Genomic DNA, 22,393 nt, shown 5'->3' on the forward strand with positions numbered 1-22,393 from the left:
TTCAAACTATAGTCTCACAGCGATAAAAATTACTAACTAACTTGAATGATTCACATTATTTTAGTAAATATAACCTAAACTTTGTCTAAACAAGGTGGTTTTGCAAAAGTAAGGACAATATGACTAATCTGGACAAAATTAGGTCAAAATAACTGATTGTTTAATGCTTATTCGATCTGTCAAAAGTTAATAAATTAACATAACCAACTTTCTGAATATCTGTTTTCTTGGAAAAGAAAAAGCGTTGCTTTCACCTTAAATTCATCCATACAGAATATTACACAACAATAATTCAACAAATTTTTATCAAATTCAGCTTTTTTTGTGGGTTTGGGGGGGGGGGGGGGGGGTGGGGTGGAAGCCTCACACATTAATACTAGACTACCGGACTACGGCATGGTGGGAGTATGCGAGGTTTGCCAAAGCACCATGTAAAAATAATGTCTTTTGAGAAATGTTGGTTGTAAAAAGAATCGGTGGTTGACAACTCAACGTTTCGATCAGTATGACCTTCTCCTGGAAAAGATCGGAGCATCTGATAGAAACGTTGAGTTGTGCAACTACCGGGTCTATTTTTTTTCAGAACCAAGTTCTCAAAGAGATGTTTCACCTATCTCACCTACCTGTGTGCTGTATATACTCCCCCAGCAGGCTGGGAGATAGGAAAGATTAAAGGGATGTTATTGGCCCAATGACCAGGGTTCCATGGAGCAATATTTTATTGCACCATGATGAGGGCACTAATGTAAAGCGCATACTGTTTCTGTAAAATGACTTATTATTACTTATTTATTATCCATACTAATTATTGACAACTTTACATGCTATAAATCACTCCGTATCAAGAGAACGAAGGTGGGTTCACCAGACGCAAACTAGGCCCTCAAAACTTTTACGATAAATGTTGATACTGTACTGTTAATTTTCATAAAACATTATATGGCATTTTAAACACATGGACCCTGTATTTTACATAGTACACAAGTTAATTAAAGTAATGCTTTTTGGCTCAATAGCAACATTCTTACAAACACATGGCATCCCTTTATTAAAATAAAAACCAACAAGGGCATAATGTTTATATACAATCAAATCAAACAAAAACGTTTTGTTAATATTTATATGACCATGTTAAACTTCCTTCATAGGTAGTACAACAGGCTACACTAGGCAAATTTAATTCACAACTTTCATGAAACTATGTTCATTTTTCAGTGTATTAATCGAGAGTGATTTACTGTGACCCGTCTTTTCTTTTAGTTAAACAAGCAGACAAACAAACAAACAAACAAACAAACGTTTGAGAAATTGTACACAATCAAAAATCACTAAATAAACAATTACTAAGGATTCTATTTTTGGCACTCCCAAAAGGACAGTTTACTGTATCAATTTCTTCCATTTTAAAGTATCAGATGCCTTGAAATCAGAGGCAGATTCACCATGACGATTTGGCTGCCGATGCTGCATACTCCACGAGTTGAGAAGGTTTCAGGAATGGCAAAATGAACAAGGGTGGTAAATATAGTTTACTACCATGTTTTAAAAGTACTTAATAATTATGCCTATTATAATTTTTTATTTTAACAGCACCCACGAGTGATACATACCTTAAAGCCATTGGACACTTTCGGTAAACAGTATTGTCCAAAGGCCCACACTTCGTGTATCACAACTTATATATAAAATAAAAAACCTGTGAAAATTTAGGCTCAATCGGTCATCGGAGTCGGGAGAAAAAAATGGGAAAACTCACCCTTGTTTCCGCATGTTTCGCCGCGTCATGACATGTGTTTTAAACAAATCCGTAATTCGCGCTATCGAGAATTGATAATTGTTAATGTTTTCTCAAATAATAAAGCATTTCATGAAATAATATTTCAAGAGAAGTCTTTCACCATTATATTACCTTCTGTAAACCCTGTAAGTTATTTGTAAATCTGTGAACTTTTTGTTTGTTTTCTGTTCCGAAAGTGTATAATGGCTTTAAACAAACAAATACCTGCACTCTTTACAGAACTTTATACACCGGGCTCGGTAAACACTAGACACCTTTTATTTGCACCGCAAAAGTTTTTGTGCACTAGTGGGGAAAATGACATTGACTTACAAGGTAATTCCCTCGTTCTTGGCAGAGTGTGTATGTGTAACCCTACGCCAACACTAGACAATTTACCTGTAAAAAGATGGCACAAATAATGCCGAACTGGTCTTTATAACTTCAAACAATAATGTTAAATAACTCTGCACAAAAAATTAGACTTGGGCATGAAGAAATCATGAACCTATATTCTTTGGTTCTAAAGAGGTGGAATGAAGGCAAGTCATGGCTGACAAAAAACTTAAGTGTGTCAAAGTTTAAGAATGATATAAACGCTATTTTTAAAGACTTCTCTGAAAAATGGGGCGGGGTTCCTTCGGAGTTTGATGCAAGCTGGCTCCTTCTTAGCATTCACTTTATCCTCGATATCCCAGATCTCTGGCAGGCTGCATCCGGGCCTAGAATAATAATAACAACAACAAATAAATAAATAATTGAAATAACAATGGACAGATGTTCCTGGACAGATGTTCCTGGACAGATAAACATTTAGTACAACCATGGTACAACCAAACAAGACAAGTGTGAAGCAGACGAGACAAGTGTAAGACAAAGCGAATAACTTACAATACGCTTAAGTTTATGAATACAAGTTATTAAAGGAACTGAGCTCTTAAGTTGTTAACAAAGACAGATAGAGAGGTAGATGATTCAAGAGATCTTCACTTATACCCTGATCTGCGCACACACCAGGATTCTTCAAGGACGGCATAGTCAGCCTTAAGGTCTCTGATACCATTGTACACCTCCTCAATGGGTTTCCGACTGTACATTGAGTACACAACCTTAGTACGAGCTCTGGAGAGAGACACAACAAGATAAAATATTAAATAGATGGAAATTTGCAAGAGGGATAAAGAATACTCATTTTGGTTTTATCCATTATACACCAATGTTAGTTAGCACTTCATACTTGGTACTTTCCCGAGCTCTGTGAAAAAAAACACAGGCATTTTACTCGGGGGGGGGGGGGGGGGGGGGGATTCAAAACCCACAACCTTTGCAATTTTTTTTACAGAGCTCGGGAAAGTACTGAGTATACAGAAAAACAAACATCAGTGTATATGGGTACAACCAAAACTAAGAAAAGTCATGATTGGTAAACACAAATGCCCTGCAAACCTGTCTGATTCTTTGACCTCAGTGGTCCAAAAATAAATGGCTCTTGGGGTTTCCAAGACCAATCTAAGAGCAAGTTCGAGTGCGCACATTTAGTCCACCAGTGGTCGACCACAGACTAGCAACACACATGCGCAGTGACGTACTCACCCGAACAACTCGTTTGGTAGTCTAGTCAACCTTCCACCTGTTGCTAAAGTATCACTTGTTCCCCTCTGCGCTTAACACATGTTAGAATGGAACATGCTGTTGGGACCAGTGAAGAAACCATGGGCTCGAGGCTGGTTCCAAATGATCAACCACAGTAGTCAACCAATGGTCGACCAGCCTGGGTTCGAGTCAAAATGGTCAACCTTTAGTTAACCATTGTGCACACTCGAACTTGCTCTATATTGTTCAACAAGCTTGGTGCACTTTACCCGGACAATGGTGCTTAACAATTTTCTATTGAGCATAGTGAATGTCCAAAAAATAATGACATAATTTTGGTGTGATTGACTTACCTTAAGCGGGAATCTTCATAATGTGGATGGTTGACCACAGGTCTGAGTGTGGATAGTTTGACCGAAGCCATGGTGGGCATAGGACCAGCAAACACAGCATCTAGACAAGTAGATGAAAAGTGGACTACATTAATTGATGTAGAGTACAATTCATGTAGAGCCCATGTACAGCCCATGTACAGCCCATAAAATACAGCCGATGCACACCCCGTTTCTTCAATAAACCATTTTCAGAGTAGAATAAACCAATTTGTCTTACTTTGTGGTGTGTTAGCTTTAATCCATTCCAGCATCTCTTCCTGTGGGGCGTTGCTGAAGTCTCCTTTAATACTCCATTGATGCTGAAGATTGCGAATCCCTCCAATAGACATCAATGCAATGAGGATAACGATGAGAATCGAGTGTCTGGTCTTATCACGTACATAGCTGAAGATCTGCAACAGTCAAATACAACTAAAAAGTGATGTGTGAAGCTTTGAATGATGTGAAAGATAACAATAAACTATAAATATAATCTCCTGAAGACGAGCAGAGTGTATTGTTCAAAACGTCGAGACCAAACCGGCTCTTTGCAGAGCCAACACTCCTCCAAAAGAGAATTATTTCATGGTTAAACCTGCAAGTTTACTATTATTTATAGTTTATTCTCAAAATACAACTACACCCTGACCAAAATCAAACATCTTGGCTGACAATTAAATAAAGTCATGTGCAAAATGGCAGCTTAAGCAGCGCCAAAGACTGGAACACTACAGCCTTTTACTCTCATAGGTGACTCTAGTCAACTGCACTCATACCCCTCTTTTTTACCATAGGCAACTTTAGTCTCAGCATCTCAAAATCTCTCATCAAACGTAAAGGAACCCAGTGTACATATTGAAAAGAGAGGGGGTTTTGACCCGGTGATCCTGGTTTGATTGACAGAGCATGTTGTGCCACAGCACCTTGTAAACCGTTACATGGTGCTTTGCCAAAGGAGTAGGTCTCATAATTCAAACGTATTCTAACATACCTTGCAGGACAATACTGTATGTTTACAGCCTGTGTGTCACTGAGTGACAGATATGCCAGCTAAATAAGAAGCCACTATTATTATTATCATCTACAAACAGTTGAGTAATAACAAACCTGTCTAGATGCAAGAAGACTTGAAACCAGACAAAGATGCGGGGTGAGGAACAGTTTGAGTCTCATGATGATGAGAGCCATGGCAAGAAACGCCATCATCTGGAACAGGTGGTACACTAGCTGTAAATAACAAATAATCATTGATTTTGTCAATACACATCTTAGGGTCTTTGGAGACAGGGATGTAATCCTTTGTTTTTATCCGGAAATCCGTTTTTTTAACCCCCACTAAAAAAATAAACAAAAGCAACAAATATTAAAACAAAAAGTAGAAGCGAGCTAAAGTAAATTGAATAATGAGTATCCTCGATCACTGATTGAAAAATAAAACCAGTAGAACAAATTTAGCATAAAATCTTACCTCTCCATGGGGCTTTCCTTGAGTATCACTGAAACATGAATAAAAACAAAAACATTACACATATTATGTTAGTAAAAATACAAATTTCCACTCCTAGAGAGAAGCAATTAACATAGCAAATCACTTAATATGGACTGTTATCTAGGTCAACCGTCAAGACACCAGGGCCCAACTTCATAGAGCTGCTTAAACACAAAAAGTAGCTAAGCACAACTAAATTATGCTTACTAGAATAAGGTTACCAGCCACAATACCATCATGTACAATTTGTGACTGGTATCAATAATTTCTGCTAAGCAAGCAAGCAATCATTGAGCACTATTGTCTGCTTAGTAGCTCTTTGAAGTTGGGGCCAGGTATATAATCAATTTCCAATGTAGATATTTGGACTTTACAGATATGGATTGATATTGATATTGTAACTATCAAGCAAAAATATGTGTGCAAATTTGTCTGCTGGGGCTGCATACTCCTAAGGAGCTGAGATGATTATCAAGATCAGCCTACCGAGGGATAAGCAACAGTGTATGATTAACTTACTCGCTTGAAAGTTGTTCTTCATCACTCTCAGCGTCTTTTCCTTCTTCATCTGACGATGAAGTCAGTCCACACTGCTTTCTTATTTCAATTCTTACAAGCTGGGAGGATAAAAATAATAATACAATTTGTTTATTCTGGAAAAAAATTCACAAGAACATGTACACATATTCAAAACATATCAGAAATTTAAGTTAATAAACAGTGGGATGCCCAGGAGAGCATACAAGTTAAAAGTAAAACTGTTGCCAAAAGGCACATGTCTCAAAGGGCCATTGACTTTAGCTATCATGTTGGTAAGTCAAATATATCACATGGCTTGAATTTGAGAGAAAATTCCCAAAGACCACAGGTCTTGTTGCTCAAAATGTTTAATGTTACTATTATAATAGAGAAGAATTTAATGGCCCTTCACTTACATGAAAAATGGCTCCTCCAACAGAAAGTATGGCAGTTGGTAATAGGAGAGTCTTCAGGTATCGAAGCGGTGTCTGCAAACAATACAACAAATCATTATCAATTGGTATAATTGCCCCAAATTCAGAAATCACCAGGCTCTGAAAATGCTAACCGTATCTGAGCACAATGTTTACCTTTCAATCAGTTGCCAGTGTGTACTTCCAGTTGTTTGGGGGGGGGGGGGGGGGTTTCTAGGCACCAACCAGTTCGACACTTCACTGAGCCAACATGAACATCACACATCCACAGTAAGGTGAAACGGTTTACTCAGCATGCACCTTCTTTTACTGAGGCTTAGTTATAACAATGATAACTACTTCTTAAATAGAGCATTTTACAATAACGTCTCAAAACGCTTTATGCCCTGGTCATTGGGTCAATAACATTCCTGCTGAGCTCCTGTGGGAGCTCTACAGCCCCAGGCTGCAGTGGCACTCCAGTAGTTGTTTTCAAACACATTTTCAACCTCTATCTTTGCAGGTACCCATTTATACCCCTGGGTGAAGAGAAGCAATTATAGTGAAATGTCTCACTCAAGTGTCATGACTGGGATTAAACAAACCCTTCAAATCTCTGGGACAATGGTCACAAATTACAAGGACAGTATGAACCATAGAAATAGATGCTGGAAAACCCCGAGTGCGACATTGTGTCATTTCGTTGTGAGACTACTTTTATCGATGCGTGTACGCCATTTTTTTGCCATACAGTAGGCATCACGAACAATAAAAACACGTAGAACTGCCTATGTGCGCACACATGATGATCATTTTGCCATATTGTAACAGGCGTGTCACATGCTGTGATAAGCCGCGTCCACAGACGACACGCGGGGCAGTCAAGCTCAGCGTTCTCCGGGTTCTTTACTATGGTGTGAACTCACCTCCTTCTCCATGAAGTTAAACTCTGCAGCGCAGGTGTAGAGCATGGTGTGAAAGTCCTTATAGTCAGAGAACTTAGAACGGAAAAGATTCCCAATGTGTGCCTAAAGCGAAATGAATAAATCAGGAGAGTTTTGAACAATATTAACTGCCTGTAGAGCTTAATGAAATTGGATCCAGATTCAACGCACAAAGTTCTCTATTTGTTTATTCATTCTGCAAAGAACCCCATGTAGAGAAAACAAGGAAGTATAATTTCAGTTGGGATGTTTCCTTCATAGGCAAGGAAAACCCCAGAGAATTGCCTGTAGAGCTTTATAAAATTGGGCCCAGATTTAACGCACAAAGTTCTTGATTTGTTTATTCATTCTGCAAAGAACCCCATGTAGAGAAAACAAGAAAGTATAATTTCACTTGGGATGTTTCCTTCATATGGAAGGAAAATCCCAGAGAATTATTCTAAAGGAAAAATCCCCGCAATGAATAGGGACCTAGGTGGGGACAGTGTGAAAATGCGCCAGGGTAACTGTGGGGGCCTTCACGGGGCTGTAATCCACGGGATGTTTGCTAAGGGATACTGTGTGAACAGGACTAGAGTGCCCCCGACGAGATTAGAACAGGGATCCTAGAGGTCAAAGGCGAGGACCGTCCCTAATGTACTTACATCATCTTCCATACTGAGTAGTCTGGACAGTAGAACCTTGCTCGTCAGTGTCAAAGCAACAAGTACAGTGCCTTCCACACCCTAACCAGACAAAAGAAAATATTCAATAAGTACATCATCTTCCCTGTGTTTAATAGATGTAATTTATTGCATGAGGATAAAGAAAATAATTTCATTGTTACCCTTACACCGTAGTGTAAGCACTGTATACTCTGTACTTTCGCGAGTGTGGGAGAAAATAAATCAACAGGCAAATGACTCAGGCAAGACCTAATTCCCATTTTGAATTGACTTTGAAGATTGGTTAAGTTATGCTTAAAGAGACTTACCATAGTAACAATAGGATGAGGTGATTTATATTTCCACAGTGGAGCAACCAACATCATTATCTACAATCAGGAACAACACAAGTGAGTTAAAGTAAGATGCTGTGTTAAAGGCACTGGGGTGGATTTCACAAAGAGTTAGGACTAGTCTTATCTCGAGTTAGGACCAGTTACTCGTCCTAACTTAGGACTATCCATGCAATTTGTATATCTCCTAGGACTAGTCCTAAGTTAGGACTAGTCCTAACTCTTTGTGAAATCGACCACAGGAACACTATTGGAAATTACTCAAAGTAATTATTAGCATGAAACTTACTTGGTAAAGAGCAATGGGGAGCTGTTGATAGTATTAAAACATTGTGATAAATCGCTTCCTCTGAAGTATTGTAGTTTTTGAGAAAGAGGTTATTTCTCACTCAAATATTGAAACTAGAAGTTTAAAATTTTTAAACAATAAATTAGAAAGATGAAAATTGATAATTAAAATATTATTTGAATATTTGACATTTGAAATTTGATAAATAATTTGAGAACTCTTGACGTCATTAATGGAAACTTACCCAGACAGCAATGAGACAAGAGGTGAATAAGGATGTCAGCAGCATCTCATTGCCAAAGAGAAGAACATAGCTCACTACCAGACCAAGCTGAAAAGACCCAAAGTCAAAACCCATTGTTTAAAAATGAGATCACTGTAATGGGAGACTTTGGAACGCTAGATGGCAGCAGACTTACCAGGTAAATTTCCATTGCTTACGTAGTTCTGAGCCTGCGCACATTACCAAGAACAATGTGTTTTACCTGGTAAGTCTGCTGCCACCAAGCGTCCCAAAAGTCTCCTATTAATCATAACTACTAGTAGTACTTTACAATAACCGTATCAATGCACTTTACATTATTGCACTGGTCATTATGCCAGTAAAATTACTTTGAACTTTCTCAGCTCCCTGGGGAGAAACAACCTGGAAATAGTAGTGCTCTAAAGGCTTTTTCAAATACAATATCAACCTCTACCCTCACAGGTACCCATTTATACACCTGGATGAAGAGAAGCATCATGCTGTGAGGGAAACATTCTGGAAATGGACAAGTTGCAACATTTTGACTGGACCAAGACTCTTCTACCTCCGTGATTACACCAACACACCGATACATTTTATCACTTACACTTTGTCCCTGCACCACACATCTGAGCTTGCTGCGACTTGTATAGCCAAGAATATAGGAAGCACATACAGCCAGGGTCTAATAAAACAGAGGAGAATTCAGAATTAAAAAAAATACACAGGTCGTTTTAAAAACCTTGGCTTAAAGGCCCAGTCCCACAGCAGCAGTAACAAGAACGATAATGACGCCAAGAGAACGCATTCTATTGGTTAAATGAGCGTGTGCGTATTCTGCGTGGAGCTATTCAACCAATAGAACGCGTTCTCTTTGCGTCGTGATCGTTATCGTTCTCGTTATCGCTGCAGTGGGACCGAGCCTTAAGGCTCTTTTTTTGGCACTGATCCGTTTTACTTGTATCCCCAAAATAAGCATTGTCAAAACTACTGATTGAGCAAAAAAAAAAAACAGAGAGCCCCAGTCTAATTTGAAAAGAGGGCTTCATCATCAAATCCAACGAACTGTCACAACTACTCTCCACTGGTCTCTTCGCTCCATGACTGCTGGTAGGTCACAGCGGTTAATGCCAGAGTCCCACTCCAGGGTGTCCACAAATGTTGTTGTAGGATGCCCTATTGATCTTCTGCCATGTTGAGTCTCCTGGAGTAAAACTAGTTAACCATTTCTTGTTTGCTTCTCTTGCAGTGCCCACTGAATCTCAGTCACCTTCAACGATCTCCTGCTGTCTGTTGTTGTTGTTCTCTTTGGGTTTTTTCTGTGATTTATTCCCCCATTATTTGTTGTTAGCGTGAAAGTTCATCTGTGTTGGTAGTTAGATTTAGCTAAACTGTCAACACTGAAAATATTTTCCTGCTGATGAATTTCAGGTATGAAAATATTTTCAGTGTTGTGATCAAGAGTTTAGCTAAATTGTTTTATTTGTTGTTGTATTTTAATGTATTTTTGTTTGTTTTCTGTATTGCCTGATATATTTTCTAATAAATAAAGTAAACTAAATTACAGATGTGCATTCTGTAGTTACCTGTGTCATGAGAGCAAACTGGGCAAACTGCCAGGGCAACATGAACCCAACAGTAGCAGCAGCAATGAGCAGAATATGTGGCCATCCCGGACGTTTAGTTCTGTAAAAGATCATAATATAGAAATACAAATCTCTTAGGACAAAGTTTACCGTTGGTTTCTAGAACTGTTTGATTGTTTTAATCCTATATAAACGTTGATGTATACAATAAAACTAACCTGTGAAAATTTCATTTAAAAATGTGGTTGTGTATTTCGTTCACGCAGCAAGAATATTCTAACAAGAATGTGTCACTCCTGAAACTACATTGGTTCACTAGCGAGTCAACTTGTTGCGATTTGTTGTACATACCTTAAGGTGTGTGTTACAAGAAACATCTGCAGAACTAATACAGGGTAGGCCATGCTCTCTCTTAGTGGTGGCGTCCACTGCACCCTGGTACACTATAAAGCACAAATTAGATTGTCTTAAAATAAACAATTGCAAGGTGTGTCTTGACACTTATGTCCTTTAAAACCATTGTTGCTGCGTCCAGTAGAAAAAAACGCAGTAGGTCCTGTGTGTTAAGAAATGCGCAAAACATTTCTGCTAAGCAGAGATGAGCAGGATACCAGTCACAAATTGTACATGTGACCAGGGCCAAATTTTATAAAGCTGTTAAACAGAAGATTATGCTTACCAAAGTTCTTGGCTTAGCAAAAAAATGACTGGGGTACGAGTCGCAGCAATGGTGTCTGAAGCCTACGTTCTGGCTGGTAAACTATTTTTGCTAAGCAACCGTTTTTTGGGGGTGCAAAGCATGTTTTTGTGCTTATAGGCTTTATGAAATTGGGCCATGGTAGTTTGGCTGGTCTGCATAATTTTGCTGCTCTTAGCTGAAAGTTGGGCTAGGAAATTTAAATGTTCCCTCCCTGTGACACACAAACTAACCTCTCCATGGTTATAGAAGAATGCAGCAACAGTGATGACCCCACCCCATAGGCTTCCAGACAGGTAAGTAGCAAACAGAAACAAGATGCTCATTAGTAAGCCATTCTCCGCAAAGATCACATTGGTGTAGAAAACAGCCAGGTCCCCCATCCCTGATAGAATGAATATTACATTAGTTTAAAGGTGTTATACAGGATTGGTAAGGATGAAAAATATCATTGATTATGAAGTTCAGACCAAAACCTTTTTTTTGTGTGAAATATTTTCCTCTGATGTAAAGTCATATATCTAGAAAACTGAATCTGAAGCCTAAACAAACCGCAACAGCTGATTTCGGTTGTTGAAACCAATAATGACTCGAACATGTTTTCATATGCTGAGCATACACTGTCTGTTCACATCACTCACAAGCAGGAAATACTGAACATTCCGATCGTGCAAGCATTTCCTTTTGTTAAAATTCATAAACTGATTCAAATAAAAGTATCATAATTGCCATATGACTTTATTCAGAATTAATCCACATACTCATCCACATTTATATTCTTCTCTGATTTCATTGGAGGGGTGGGGGTGCGTGCCAAACCACCCTCCCCCTTGACCTTACACCACTGATTGTTTCTTACCTTCGCAATTCTGAACAGCACTGAGCCCTCTACCCCTAGTAACTCTGTAACATTGTTTAGTTACCAGACCAAACTTTTGAGTGATACTGTCAAAGAGTCTGAAACCTCCTGCAAGGGCTGCCTGAGAAAACAATAGACATTACAAAGGAATTTAACATTGTCAAAATTTTAATCCTGCAAAATGATTAAACTAAGCATCAAAGTTGTAATATACAGAAAAAAAGAGAGCGTTTGTAAGACATTTTCTGACAAATTCACTGTTGATTTGTTAAATTTATTTACTTTTGTATAACTTGATGAATTTTTTTATTTTCTCAACAATATGCTTTAATTTTTACCACCACAGCTTCGCACAAAACAAAGTGTTTGAAGAACAGGAATGGTGTGCTAATTAAAGTCAATAAGGTTGGGACCGGTTGGGACCAATTCCGATCCGGCAGTTTGGACACACATTAGACTTGCACAGTCTATGGCAAAAACAGGTTTAATTGTGATGAGTGAAATCATGGCATGAGATGCCCAATTGTTTTTTAATCTTACCTCCGGATAGAGATTGAACCGTTTCAACACATTGATAGTGTTAGGATACTCTGTGAGGTTATCGTTCATTATGTCCTGAAGTCCAGACAGAAAGGATGGAGCATTCACCATTGACTTGTAGTACGAGTAATACAATCCCTGCAGATTGGTAGTGGTGTAACAGATTTGAATTCATTATTAATACAAAAAATAGTTAACGGTCTGATATTTCGACCCAAGCCGAGTCTTTTCTTAGCCTTTGAGAAAGACTCTGCTAGGGTTGAAACATCAGGCCATTAACTTTGTTTTGCATTTATACCGTTGTCCTTTTGTTTGGTTAGCAGGTTGCTGCGTTTGCAACAACTAATTATATTTTTTTATTAAAAATCAATACACAATTTTGAATGAAAGTGAATGGCACAATGTTCCATATTATGGTTTTATCTTCATTTTCTTATGAATTGATCTTAGATATAAAAAAGTGAGTTATTTATTAATTTTTTTTTTTCAATATATTTTTTTGGGTGGTAGGGGGTTAAAATGAAAAAAAAAGTTCAGGTTAAAACTGAGAAATCATATCACTGTAACATACCATTTCTGTTCTGAACGTCATCTCTCGTTCCAGATCTGATAGATGGGAGAAGAAGCGGTCATTCTCGAACATGCTGGAAATGTGCATGCTGGAAAAAAAACAAAACATTGATTAACACGTAGCAAGATAATAGTTTGGTCATATGAACCGTTTCTTCATCCGATTTCATATGCAAACACTTATGAAGTAATTTAAAGACCCAACTGTTTGAATAATACATTTTTTGAAATAAATTACTTCGTTCGACATCTGCTCTATAGCAATGCAAATGTTGTGGGATACAGTGCTTAGTACATGTAAGGGTAAAAACAAAATTTATTCTATATGCTGGGTGCAAAAAAAAAAACATCTATCAATTAACTAAAATTACTATTATTTATATTGTTAATATTATGTGGTTCTTATACACCAAAAAGAGTGACCTTGTGTGCTCCATACACATGCTCACTTATGTTATAATATTCGCTCATAACACGGTCAGCTATTTGTGTGTAGAGCCTCGAAGTGGGGACAGCAGTTATTAATAGGAGTGCATTGTATAACTATGTATTGTTACGGTAATGTAATTAAACTTTCATCCAAACAGATATTATACAATTAAATGAGGCATGAAATCCAAGTTTCATTTAATTTATTCTGGATGAGACGGACTCTCTGAATTAAACTAAATTAATGTACTAGACAATAAAATAACTCAATGGATAGAAGACAAGGAAGGGAGTTTCAGTTTTAAATGTTGAAGGAAAACCCCAAAGAATTATTCGAGGAATGAAACAAAAATCCAATCCAATCACATATTGCCTTGGCGGGTCGAGGCTCTACAGGTTTACATTATTCACAATGTGTACTTAACAAACACAGCTCACAGTGACAGAGTTGCATTGATTTTTGTCTTTTATTAAAGCATTGGGTACATCTGTTACATCACACTAACAATAGACCCTTCCCATGAAATATGTAAATTGCACGTAGCGCGTGCGCACTAACGTTTTGGTTGGCAAAATGAGGGAACATCGCGCTGTTTTGTACACGGCTTATGGGTGCGCAACACAGACGCGATTGCGCGTCTGCTTAGTGCACATCTCTATGGCATTTGCCAACCAACAGGGTCTGTACGCATGCGTGAATGTAGTTCGCATATTTCATGGGAAGGGTCCAATGGTCAAGGTCTTCTTTTCACTTTTGCAGGAAGGAGGCCAACCTATCAGATTGTAGTCTACTGTCCAACCATGTACACAGCAGAGTTACATGTAGCCTTGGTGCCCTTTCAAAAGTTTCCCATAGAGTTAAAGTTTTTAAAATGGAAATACCCATGACAGTTGTGGCAGTGTCATGGCCGAGCGGTTAAGAGCACCGGATTCAAGCACTGGTGTTTGAGCAGCACTGGGGTTCGGATCCCGGTCGTGACACTTTCTACATAAAATTGGGGAGGTAGTGCTTTCTGCTCTACCGGCTAGGCTTTGAATTGAAGATACCCAAGCCTACATACGTATGGACTGTACAAGGGGTAACCTTGTTTCAGCCCTAGGAGTAGGTGGCAACTGCCTCTGGACAAAAATAATTCTAGCCCACACCTGAAGTGGCCTTCAGGACTTGTGTTTCAGGCGACTTGCATACAAACAAAATTTAAAAAAATGACAAATGAAAATAGCCAAACCCTCTTGAAACATCCGGCCTGATTTATGACCCTCTAGGAGGAATATCAATCGAACATGTGAAAAGGCGGAACCAACTACAATATTAACAGTGGCTTCTAATAAAGCACTAAAATATGTCACTGTGATGTTCATGGCGCTCCAGCATTATTAACCCGGCCACTCTGTCATTATTTTGTTTCATGAAGAAAAGCAAATACAGTTAAGTGTCTTGGTGAAAGACCCAGGTGTCATGAACAAATTCGAACCCAAATCCTGACCACTCAGAAACTAGAACTTGAGTCTGATGCTCTGAACTGCTTTGCCATGACATGAAATGCCTCATTAAATAATAATCAAATGGAGTGGATGCTCACCTGTGTAGAATTCCACATAAGGAAGCTGCAGAAAGACAAAATAAGGAGAGATAAAAACCAAACCCCAAATCAGAATTTCAATCATCAAGAAAATAGTTATGGAGTTCCACTGAATAAATAGTATTGATCAAACAAATTAAGTCACGACTTAAATTCTGAAAGTTAAAGCAAAAATATTATCTTATTTACCCAGATTTGATTGTATTTATGAACTCCTAGAACTATCAAGTTCCATCCGCTGTCGCTAACGGAATGAACCTCATCATAGTTCTATAGGAGTAATATTTATGGTAATAAAGCTGTGTATAAATAAGCCATTTGCGAGTTAGATTTGAAAATTGTCTGGTCTGGTGTACAATAAATCGCTGACTAAGTCATTTACTTAGCCTTTAGTTTGTCGTGTGTAAACTAGTGCAGTGTTTATTTATAAATTATTTAACATTTAATCCATTTTTCTTATTCCTAAATATAATAATATACTAACAGGCCTAAAGTAATACTAATAATAGTAATGTAATTGTAATATAGTAATATAATAATTATTAAAGAATATGATTAAATTAAATGAATTTTATTTTGCATCTTTCTTCTGAAGACACACCGACAACTGTAACGTGCAAAATAGTATGGGTTAAAACTCAAATTTCCCATTGGCAACATTACACCAAAGAATACAACAACATAATCACACAGGCAGTCAACTCAGTCAAACCTACAATACAATACAAGCTATGGCAGCACAGCATACAAATGCGCAACCAGCTTTCTATTTGTGTTTGTTTGCATTCGATACACGACGAATTTCCAGCCTGGACATCGTTGGATAACTTACCCAAGGCTAACGCACCCACCAGCCAACCACTTGGTAACAGTTTACTGTCAAACAACACGCCATTCGGTTTGAAACCACCTTTCCTCGATGATGTAATTTTTGATTTACTCTTTAGGGCACTTTGAGGATAGATTTTACTGTCATCGTTTGTCGTCTGCTTTTTCGGCTTTCTACTCTTAGCCGCCATCTTGGAAAGTGACGTGCGCGCATAAAACGTCGAAAGATCGATCGAGATCGTTTTGGGCGATTCGAAGTTTGTGGGGGGAGGTAATCATGTTCATTGTACCCACTGCAGAAGGTTTTTAGTTCAAATAAAATAGAACGAATGCAAAACTAATATAGATGAATTGAAAAACATTCTTTTTTTATACATGAAAAAAAAATTCCGTTAAAATATGTTTCAATCCGATAATAAAAATAACAGTTCACCTTTGACAAATAAATCGACTAGTCCAATGAGGGGGGGCTCACCCTTTTTGTTATTTAAATTACCCACAGCCATATTTGGCAAAGTGTAAATAAATCATGGCGGCGAGGACGTTGATCATGGCAACACATGTTGTTGATGGTGGGGGCTGTACGCTACGCAAGCTAACTGCTGCAGATAAACACTGACTGGAAAGTCAAGTGACATTTTTAGCAGTCAGCAATAAGGAAAGTCAACCATAAGTATATTGCCATCGAAGTGTTGTTTGTACTTTGTACTAAAGAGGTAGTTGTGAAGTTGGAGGAAACGGAAGGAATTTTGCCCGGGTGATTTTACTGGGACGGAGGGAGTTTCTACTGTAGTGATTTTGTTTTGTGACTATTCCGACTAGTGTTGGAAAAGAAAGAAAACATGGTGGAGACAGCAGTGCGACCTTACGGTGATCTCCGTCTTCACCTTCAAACCGACACAAATGCTGGACCAAACAGCATCCAACAAGTGGTTTTAAATCGCCAGCAACGTCAGATGAAGTTCCCACATTTACGCGGCCGATGGGACGTGGACAGTTTCCAGTGGCACTCCAGCCCCAACTTGGTGAAGTACCACGACGACACGCTGGCCCCATTGAGAGACAACGTCCCGACCATTGACCCGGTCTCTGGGTTCGTTTCCGCGGCCACAGACGTCGACCGTAACACAGGCATCAATCGTATCCCATCGTTACAGCAAGTTGACAATACCCCAAACACGGTCACACCGCAGTCTCCTCGCCCGACGACCACCAGAGCTCACAGGGGGAAGGAAAAGGAAAAAGATAATGGAACATTTGAGGCAAAGAAACCTGTAACGCCGCACTTTTCTCGTGCAAGGTCTAACCCAGAGATGAGACTTGTGAGAAGCGAATCAGATGTGACACATGTATTGAATGATCCTGGAACATGGGCAGGCAGGAAGATCAGTGACGGCTTCATTAGGGCGAAATTAGGAGGTTATTATTTGTTTTGATGAATTTATAATATAATGTCACAAGTATTAAACTCGGATTCCATATTGAACTTAGAATAACATGAACTATATGCTGTAGTTGTATTGTAGTAGGCATGACCCTATTTTTTTGATGCCAAATGACGAGTTACAATTTTATCATAAAGCCAAGAGTGCTTGTTGTAATGTATATATTGGTGAATACATGTACTTCTAGAACTATGAGGTTTGTTTTGCTATCATCTCCAGGATGACAGCAAAACAAACCCCATACGCCTCTCTTAATATTTATGAATGAGGTACGTCACAATGCTAACTCAAAACGAGGCGATGGGTGCAGCCACTGCAAGTGATGGGGACAGTGCGCCCATAGCCTCATTTTGGATAAGAATTATGACGTCATGCATAAGTATTAAGAGAGGCGTATAGCTCTTGGAGTTTAGCAAAGCGTCAGTGGCACACTGAATTCAAACTTGAAGATCCCACTTGCGTGGATACACAGGGAATTCAAGCAGAAGCCATTATGCATTATCCTCCCCAATGGTTCACAAAGCCTACTCCTAGAACTATGAGGTTCGCTCTGCCATGGTTGGGGTGAACCTAACAGCTCACAAGGAGTTCTCAAAGCCCAACCAGTTGGGGTGGTGGGTTAAGCCTCAACCAAGAACTGACATTACAAGTAGGCTTATGGAACTATGGGCTGATTGAGTTTTAATCAAGTTTTTCCTTTATTCAAATGTTTCTTTTGTCCATTTTAACAGGTTGGACGAGCAAAGAAGATCCGAGGCAAGCTGCTGCTGAACAAACACGAATTTGGAAACAGCTACATGAGCGGAATATTAAGAATCAAGTTAATGTAAGTCGAAAGATGGACAACTGCGTCATAGGGTGTCGTTATCGTGGCTTAGCGGATAAGAGCATTGGCCAAGCTCGGGTGTTTCTGTTCAGCAAAGTGTGGGTTCGAGTCCCGGTCATGACACTTTTGTCCCTGAGCAAGACACTTACATATAACTTTATTTGCTTATGGGTAAATTAGTACCTGTGAGTCTAGAGTTGGTTCTGGTGATTGATTAAGCTTATTTTAGTTTGATACATATTTGCGGCTATATTATACTCTCAAGGGTGCTGAGATGATTTGAGTAATGAAATAAATGGATCAGCGAAAATTGTTTGAGCGAATTTGAATAAGTAAATAATAATATTGCACATACTGTATTTATTTTTTTCTCTCATTGTTTAGTCTGTAGATCGATCCCCTGATTGGAAAGATGAAGCAGCTTTGAGATACGTCTACACATCGGCTGCACAGCGGTATGTTTACACTGTCATTACATTTCTTGTATTGTGTTTTTTATTGAATGATTTTTATCAGCCTGATGAGGCCACTAGTGAAGTGGTGAAATGTCACTGAAAACTTTTTGGATTTGTTCTCCATTTTTCATCCATATATTGGAATTGGTAAAATGAACATCTTTACTGAAGTTCTAATGGACATTCCTAATAATTCAATAAGAATTCATAAGTTGCATTTTTATAATGAAATCATTGATTGGATATTTGATCAAGTAATTTATTGACTTTACACAGTGCCTCCGAAGATGTCAGCTGGGACAGCAAACTGGCCCCCAAGGTACTCCCTCCGGCCTCAACGTTAGAGTCACAAGCTGATGCAGTTTCCCATCGCTTTTCTGTCAACAAAAGATACGATCCAAATGCTGGGGAATGGCAGGTAAAACCCCCAAGCTTTTCTCGTGCAATCCAACTGTCGATCCAACTGAAATGGAGACAAAAATGGCCAACCAACTTGCAAAATAATCAACATGCTAAAAACATGAACATTTGCAGAATTATTCTGTATTGGATAGTCTTTTTTTTTTTTTTTTTTTTTCTTTTTTTGCAAGTTGCCAGACACACAAGGCCTGAAGGCCACTTCAAGGTGTGGGCTACAATTATTTCTTTCCACAGTCCATACAGTCCATACGGATGTAGGCTTGGATAGTGGCAGACCCATGCAAAATAATCATTGTTATTATTATTTGGATTTGGGTCAATAAAAGATAACCCCACAGCTTTAAAATCACCAATGGAGTAATATTGAATGTCTTTATTTTATTTCACAGAATTTAGGAAGATCTTTTGATTGGTTCCAAAAACGTGATGGCCACCATACAAGAGGACCCATTGATTTGTAAGTAAATTCAAGCATTCATGGTCAAAATAGAGAATGTTTTCTTAAGTCAGGGGTTTTGGGTATGGGGGCAGGGGTACGAAACCAAATTTGCTTGCTAACATCATCCTTCAATGATGCGTACGAGACAACTTTCCATCTCTGTATAGACAACACTCAGTACATGCAAAGCCTAATATGCGCAGTGATGCACTCACTCACTTGAATGGCCCGTTTGGAAGTCTGGTCAACCATTGGTTCTACAGTATTCAACACTACATTGCCTTCCGCGTTTTCACTATAGTGTCACTGGTTCCCGTGTGCGCTTTACACATGGTACATGGAACAGGCTATTGGGACCACGGAATAAACCGTGGTCATGAGGCTGGTTCCAAATGGTCGTCCACAGTAGACAACCAATGGTCAACCAGCCTGGGTTCGAGTCAAAATAGTCAACCTTTAGTTAACCAGTGTGCACTCTCAAACTTGCTCTAGGTGACAGCAGACTTACCAGGTGAATTCATTTTTCACAGAATTGTGCACATGCTCAGAACAATGAAAACTTACCCGATAAGTATGCTGCCACCTATCATTACATAGTCTTCAATTCCCAGTGCTCACCAAAAGGTCTTTACTGGAATAAACTTTTGATCTGTGCAATTTTCTTGTTCTCTTGTACAGCTGTAGTCCACATAGAAAGAACAACCAGATTCCAAATTACACTGGTTGTATAGGAGGGGAAGGTGAGAGGGAAGACCCTCATAGATTCTTCATACCGTCGACTGAGCTTCGTACATTGGTTCCAAAGTACACTGAGACTGCCAGGTAAGGGTTTTTAAGTGTGCAAGATTAAACTGTTTGACCAAACTGATCTAAGTAGTTAATGCATTTCTTAGGTGACAATGTATCTGCTTTTTGTCATTCCAATCAGGTCTTTTTGTTGTTAGTTCCATAATAATAATAACAAGAGAAGTAAACAAATATAATAGATAAATAAGGCATAAAAGTAAATATGGAGGAATTGTGAAAATCAAAGAAGTTATAAGGAAGACATTAGTCTAGGGGTCGATTTCAGCTCAACCTAGTCCTAACTTAGGACTACTTCTAGGACTCTTTATGAGTTATATAAAAAAACAACTTGAGGCTAGTCCTAAGTTAGTTCGAGTATCACGCCCTAACTTGAGATAAGACTAGTCTTAACTCTTTGAAAAATCCACACCATGAACTTTTGAAATGCACCCTTTTGCTAATATGTCTGATTTGTTTTCTGTTCACAGGCGTTCAAATATCCCAGGTTACACAGGATGTACTCACTGGTGCAGTGATGAGCCAGCTAATATGAATGTGGGCATCCCCCAACCACAGACCACAGCTAGAGTACACAGGTGAGCATTGAAAACATCATCTCAACTTTAATTCTTGTCGAATTGTTTTATATAGTTGTTGCAAAAGTCTGCCTGGAATTACCAAAGCAGGGGTCCAATGACCATGTGTCCTTTGTTCCCATCCCAACCACCCTCTATTCATTTCGCTTTCTGCGCGCATGAAAGTTTTGCATAAAGTTGGTTAAGGAGTTTTGTCAGTGGCCACATCAAAATACACCATCTGACCCATGACGATGCTCCTTATACAAATTGATGTGAAAACTATGCATACGTGCAAACCATGCATGCAAAAAATTAATCCCGGGCTAATGGTCATGCAACCCAGAGTGATTATATATAATCTTTTACCATTATTTAGATCACCGTAGCTTAGAGTGCTTAATTGAACATTGTTCTTCAACAATTGCCCGCTTGCCTAGTGCCAGCTAAAACACAGATTTGTTATTTTGACCTCTCAAATTATTCTATTTTTTCAGGAGTTTACCTGCTCGCATGAACAGGTCTCCACATAAGCGTACATCGAGAATGTCGCGCATGGTCACGCTAGTACCCCCAGGAAACCCCTTCAACACAATCGATAGAGACCAGAGAACACTGGAGCAGTACCACTGAAGAGGTTTACTGTTAGAGTAAGCAAGAATCAGGGCAGTCTGAGCCAGTCATCAGCACCTGGATGCCAGGAAACTTAGCACATCATCAATTTGCCTTGGATCATTGGCGCGTAGAGAAAATGCTGTCTTGTCATTAGGCTTATCAAATTTCCACTGCAGCTATTGATTGAAGACTTGTGAAGATTAATATCTTTACGTGCTCCGAGATCTTAATAATATGAATTTATGAGAAGTGATTTGTTCGAAAAGTTTGAAACTACACCAAATTACAGGCCTTGAATTACACCAATGGAGGCCATGGTCTTGGCCTTGGTGACCCTTCAAAAGTTTCTCATGGGACTTCAACATTTGCCAACAAAAGTGTCCTTTGCGAACTGAAAATGGCCATGCCCTCTTAAAGATGAAACTCCAGGTCTGATCTGTAAAGGGTCAATTGGGTTTACTGTGGGTTCCATGATGCCTTCAAAAAGATGGGTGTTTTTAGTGTGGGATTCCACAGAGACTTGTATATTTAAGCAAAGGGAGAAGCGCTTACAAAGGAATGGACATTTTTACCCAAATGAATGTTTAAAGAAGGAAGTCATTGAGTCAAGATTTCATTGACAGGTATTTTCTTTTTGTCGCTGTGCATGGGTGCTATTGGTATATCCCTGGGTTTTTAAACAGCAAGGTTTCCTTAAAAGTCCTAAAGTTATTTTTTGTATTGCTACTAATCATGAACAAATCTTGTTATGTACAATTAATCAAGCTAACAAAAGAAGGTATGCTCATAATTTGACATGGGAGCCACTCAACATTTTAAATATAAAAGGGATTAATAGTACATGTATATTTTTTACATAAATGATGCTTTGTATCACAGTGTGCTTGAATATTTTACCTCCAAATTTATTGGACGAAATCACAGTGTTTTATTTATTTTTCATTTTACACCAGATTTAACTAAGACCTTCATCATTAAGCGGCCATCTTGTTTATCTCATTTCGTGGTGTGGTTTTAAAAAAAAAATAATCATAAATGCAACAAATACATAAGCCTATTATGGAAATAAGAAAATGATGGCCGCTGCTGCATGAGGATTGT

General features: G+C 38.7%; 2 protein-coding genes across 2 annotated transcripts; one reads left to right on the top strand and one right to left on the bottom strand.

The window, feature by feature from the left end:
- Positions 1–1,927: 1,927 nt before the first annotated feature.
- On the bottom strand, positions 1,928–15,922 carry LOC117299780 (probable C-mannosyltransferase DPY19L1). The gene is made up of 21 exons (XM_033783296.1): positions 15,736–15,922; positions 14,904–14,928; positions 12,893–12,980; positions 12,322–12,459; positions 11,782–11,902; positions 11,156–11,307; positions 10,577–10,668; positions 10,226–10,325; positions 9,247–9,324; positions 8,640–8,726; positions 8,083–8,142; positions 7,754–7,834; positions 7,092–7,193; positions 6,169–6,240; positions 5,753–5,850; positions 5,213–5,240; positions 4,852–4,971; positions 3,983–4,157; positions 3,724–3,823; positions 2,774–2,899; positions 1,928–2,499 (listed from the first exon to the last, which is right to left on the bottom strand). Exons 1-21 carry the CDS (start codon positions 15,920–15,922, stop codon positions 2,352–2,354), a joined length of 2,178 nt encoding a protein of 725 aa, XP_033639187.1. The 3' UTR covers positions 1,928–2,351.
- Positions 15,923–16,270: 348 nt separating this feature from the next.
- Positions 16,271–22,307, top strand: LOC117299775 (spermatogenesis-associated protein 48-like). The gene is made up of 8 exons (XM_033783289.1): positions 16,271–17,150; positions 17,908–18,002; positions 18,387–18,457; positions 18,734–18,875; positions 19,267–19,334; positions 19,995–20,138; positions 20,591–20,698; positions 21,175–22,307. The coding sequence occupies exons 1-8, from the start codon at positions 16,574–16,576 to the stop codon at positions 21,308–21,310; spliced, it is 1,341 nt and encodes a 446-aa protein (XP_033639180.1). The 5' UTR covers positions 16,271–16,573; the 3' UTR covers positions 21,311–22,307.
- The last annotated feature ends 86 nt before the right edge of the window (positions 22,308–22,393 follow it).

Source organism: Asterias rubens, chromosome 15 (assembly GCF_902459465.1).
Source record: "Asterias rubens chromosome 15, eAstRub1.3, whole genome shotgun sequence".
NCBI lineage: Eukaryota > Metazoa > Echinodermata > Asteroidea > Forcipulatida > Asteriidae > Asterias > Asterias rubens.

What these genes read in the sequence shown, in the direction of transcription:
- LOC117299780 (XM_033783296.1), bottom strand. Translation starts at nt 15,922, where the DNA reads ATGGCGGCTAAGAGTAGAAAGCCGAAAAAGCAGACGACAAACGATGAC. An exon ending in GAAGAACAACTTTCAAGCGA is followed by an intron (nt 5,241 to 5,752) that starts GTAAGTTAATCA and finishes TTCATGTTTCAG; the next exon opens with TGATACTCAAGGAAAGCCCC. An exon ending in TAAAGCTAACACACCACAAA is followed by an intron (nt 3,824 to 3,982) that starts GTAAGACAAATT and finishes CTACTTGTCTAG; the next exon opens with ATGCTGTGTTTGCTGGTCCT.
- LOC117299775 (XM_033783289.1), top strand. Translation starts at nt 16,574, where the DNA reads ATGGTGGAGACAGCAGTGCGACCTTACGGTGATCTCCGTCTTCACCTT. An exon ending in ACAAGAGGACCCATTGATTT is followed by an intron (nt 19,335 to 19,994) that starts GTAAGTAAATTC and finishes TCTCTTGTACAG; the next exon opens with CTGTAGTCCACATAGAAAGA. An exon ending in AAGTACACTGAGACTGCCAG is followed by an intron (nt 20,139 to 20,590) that starts GTAAGGGTTTTT and finishes TTCTGTTCACAG; the next exon opens with GCGTTCAAATATCCCAGGTT.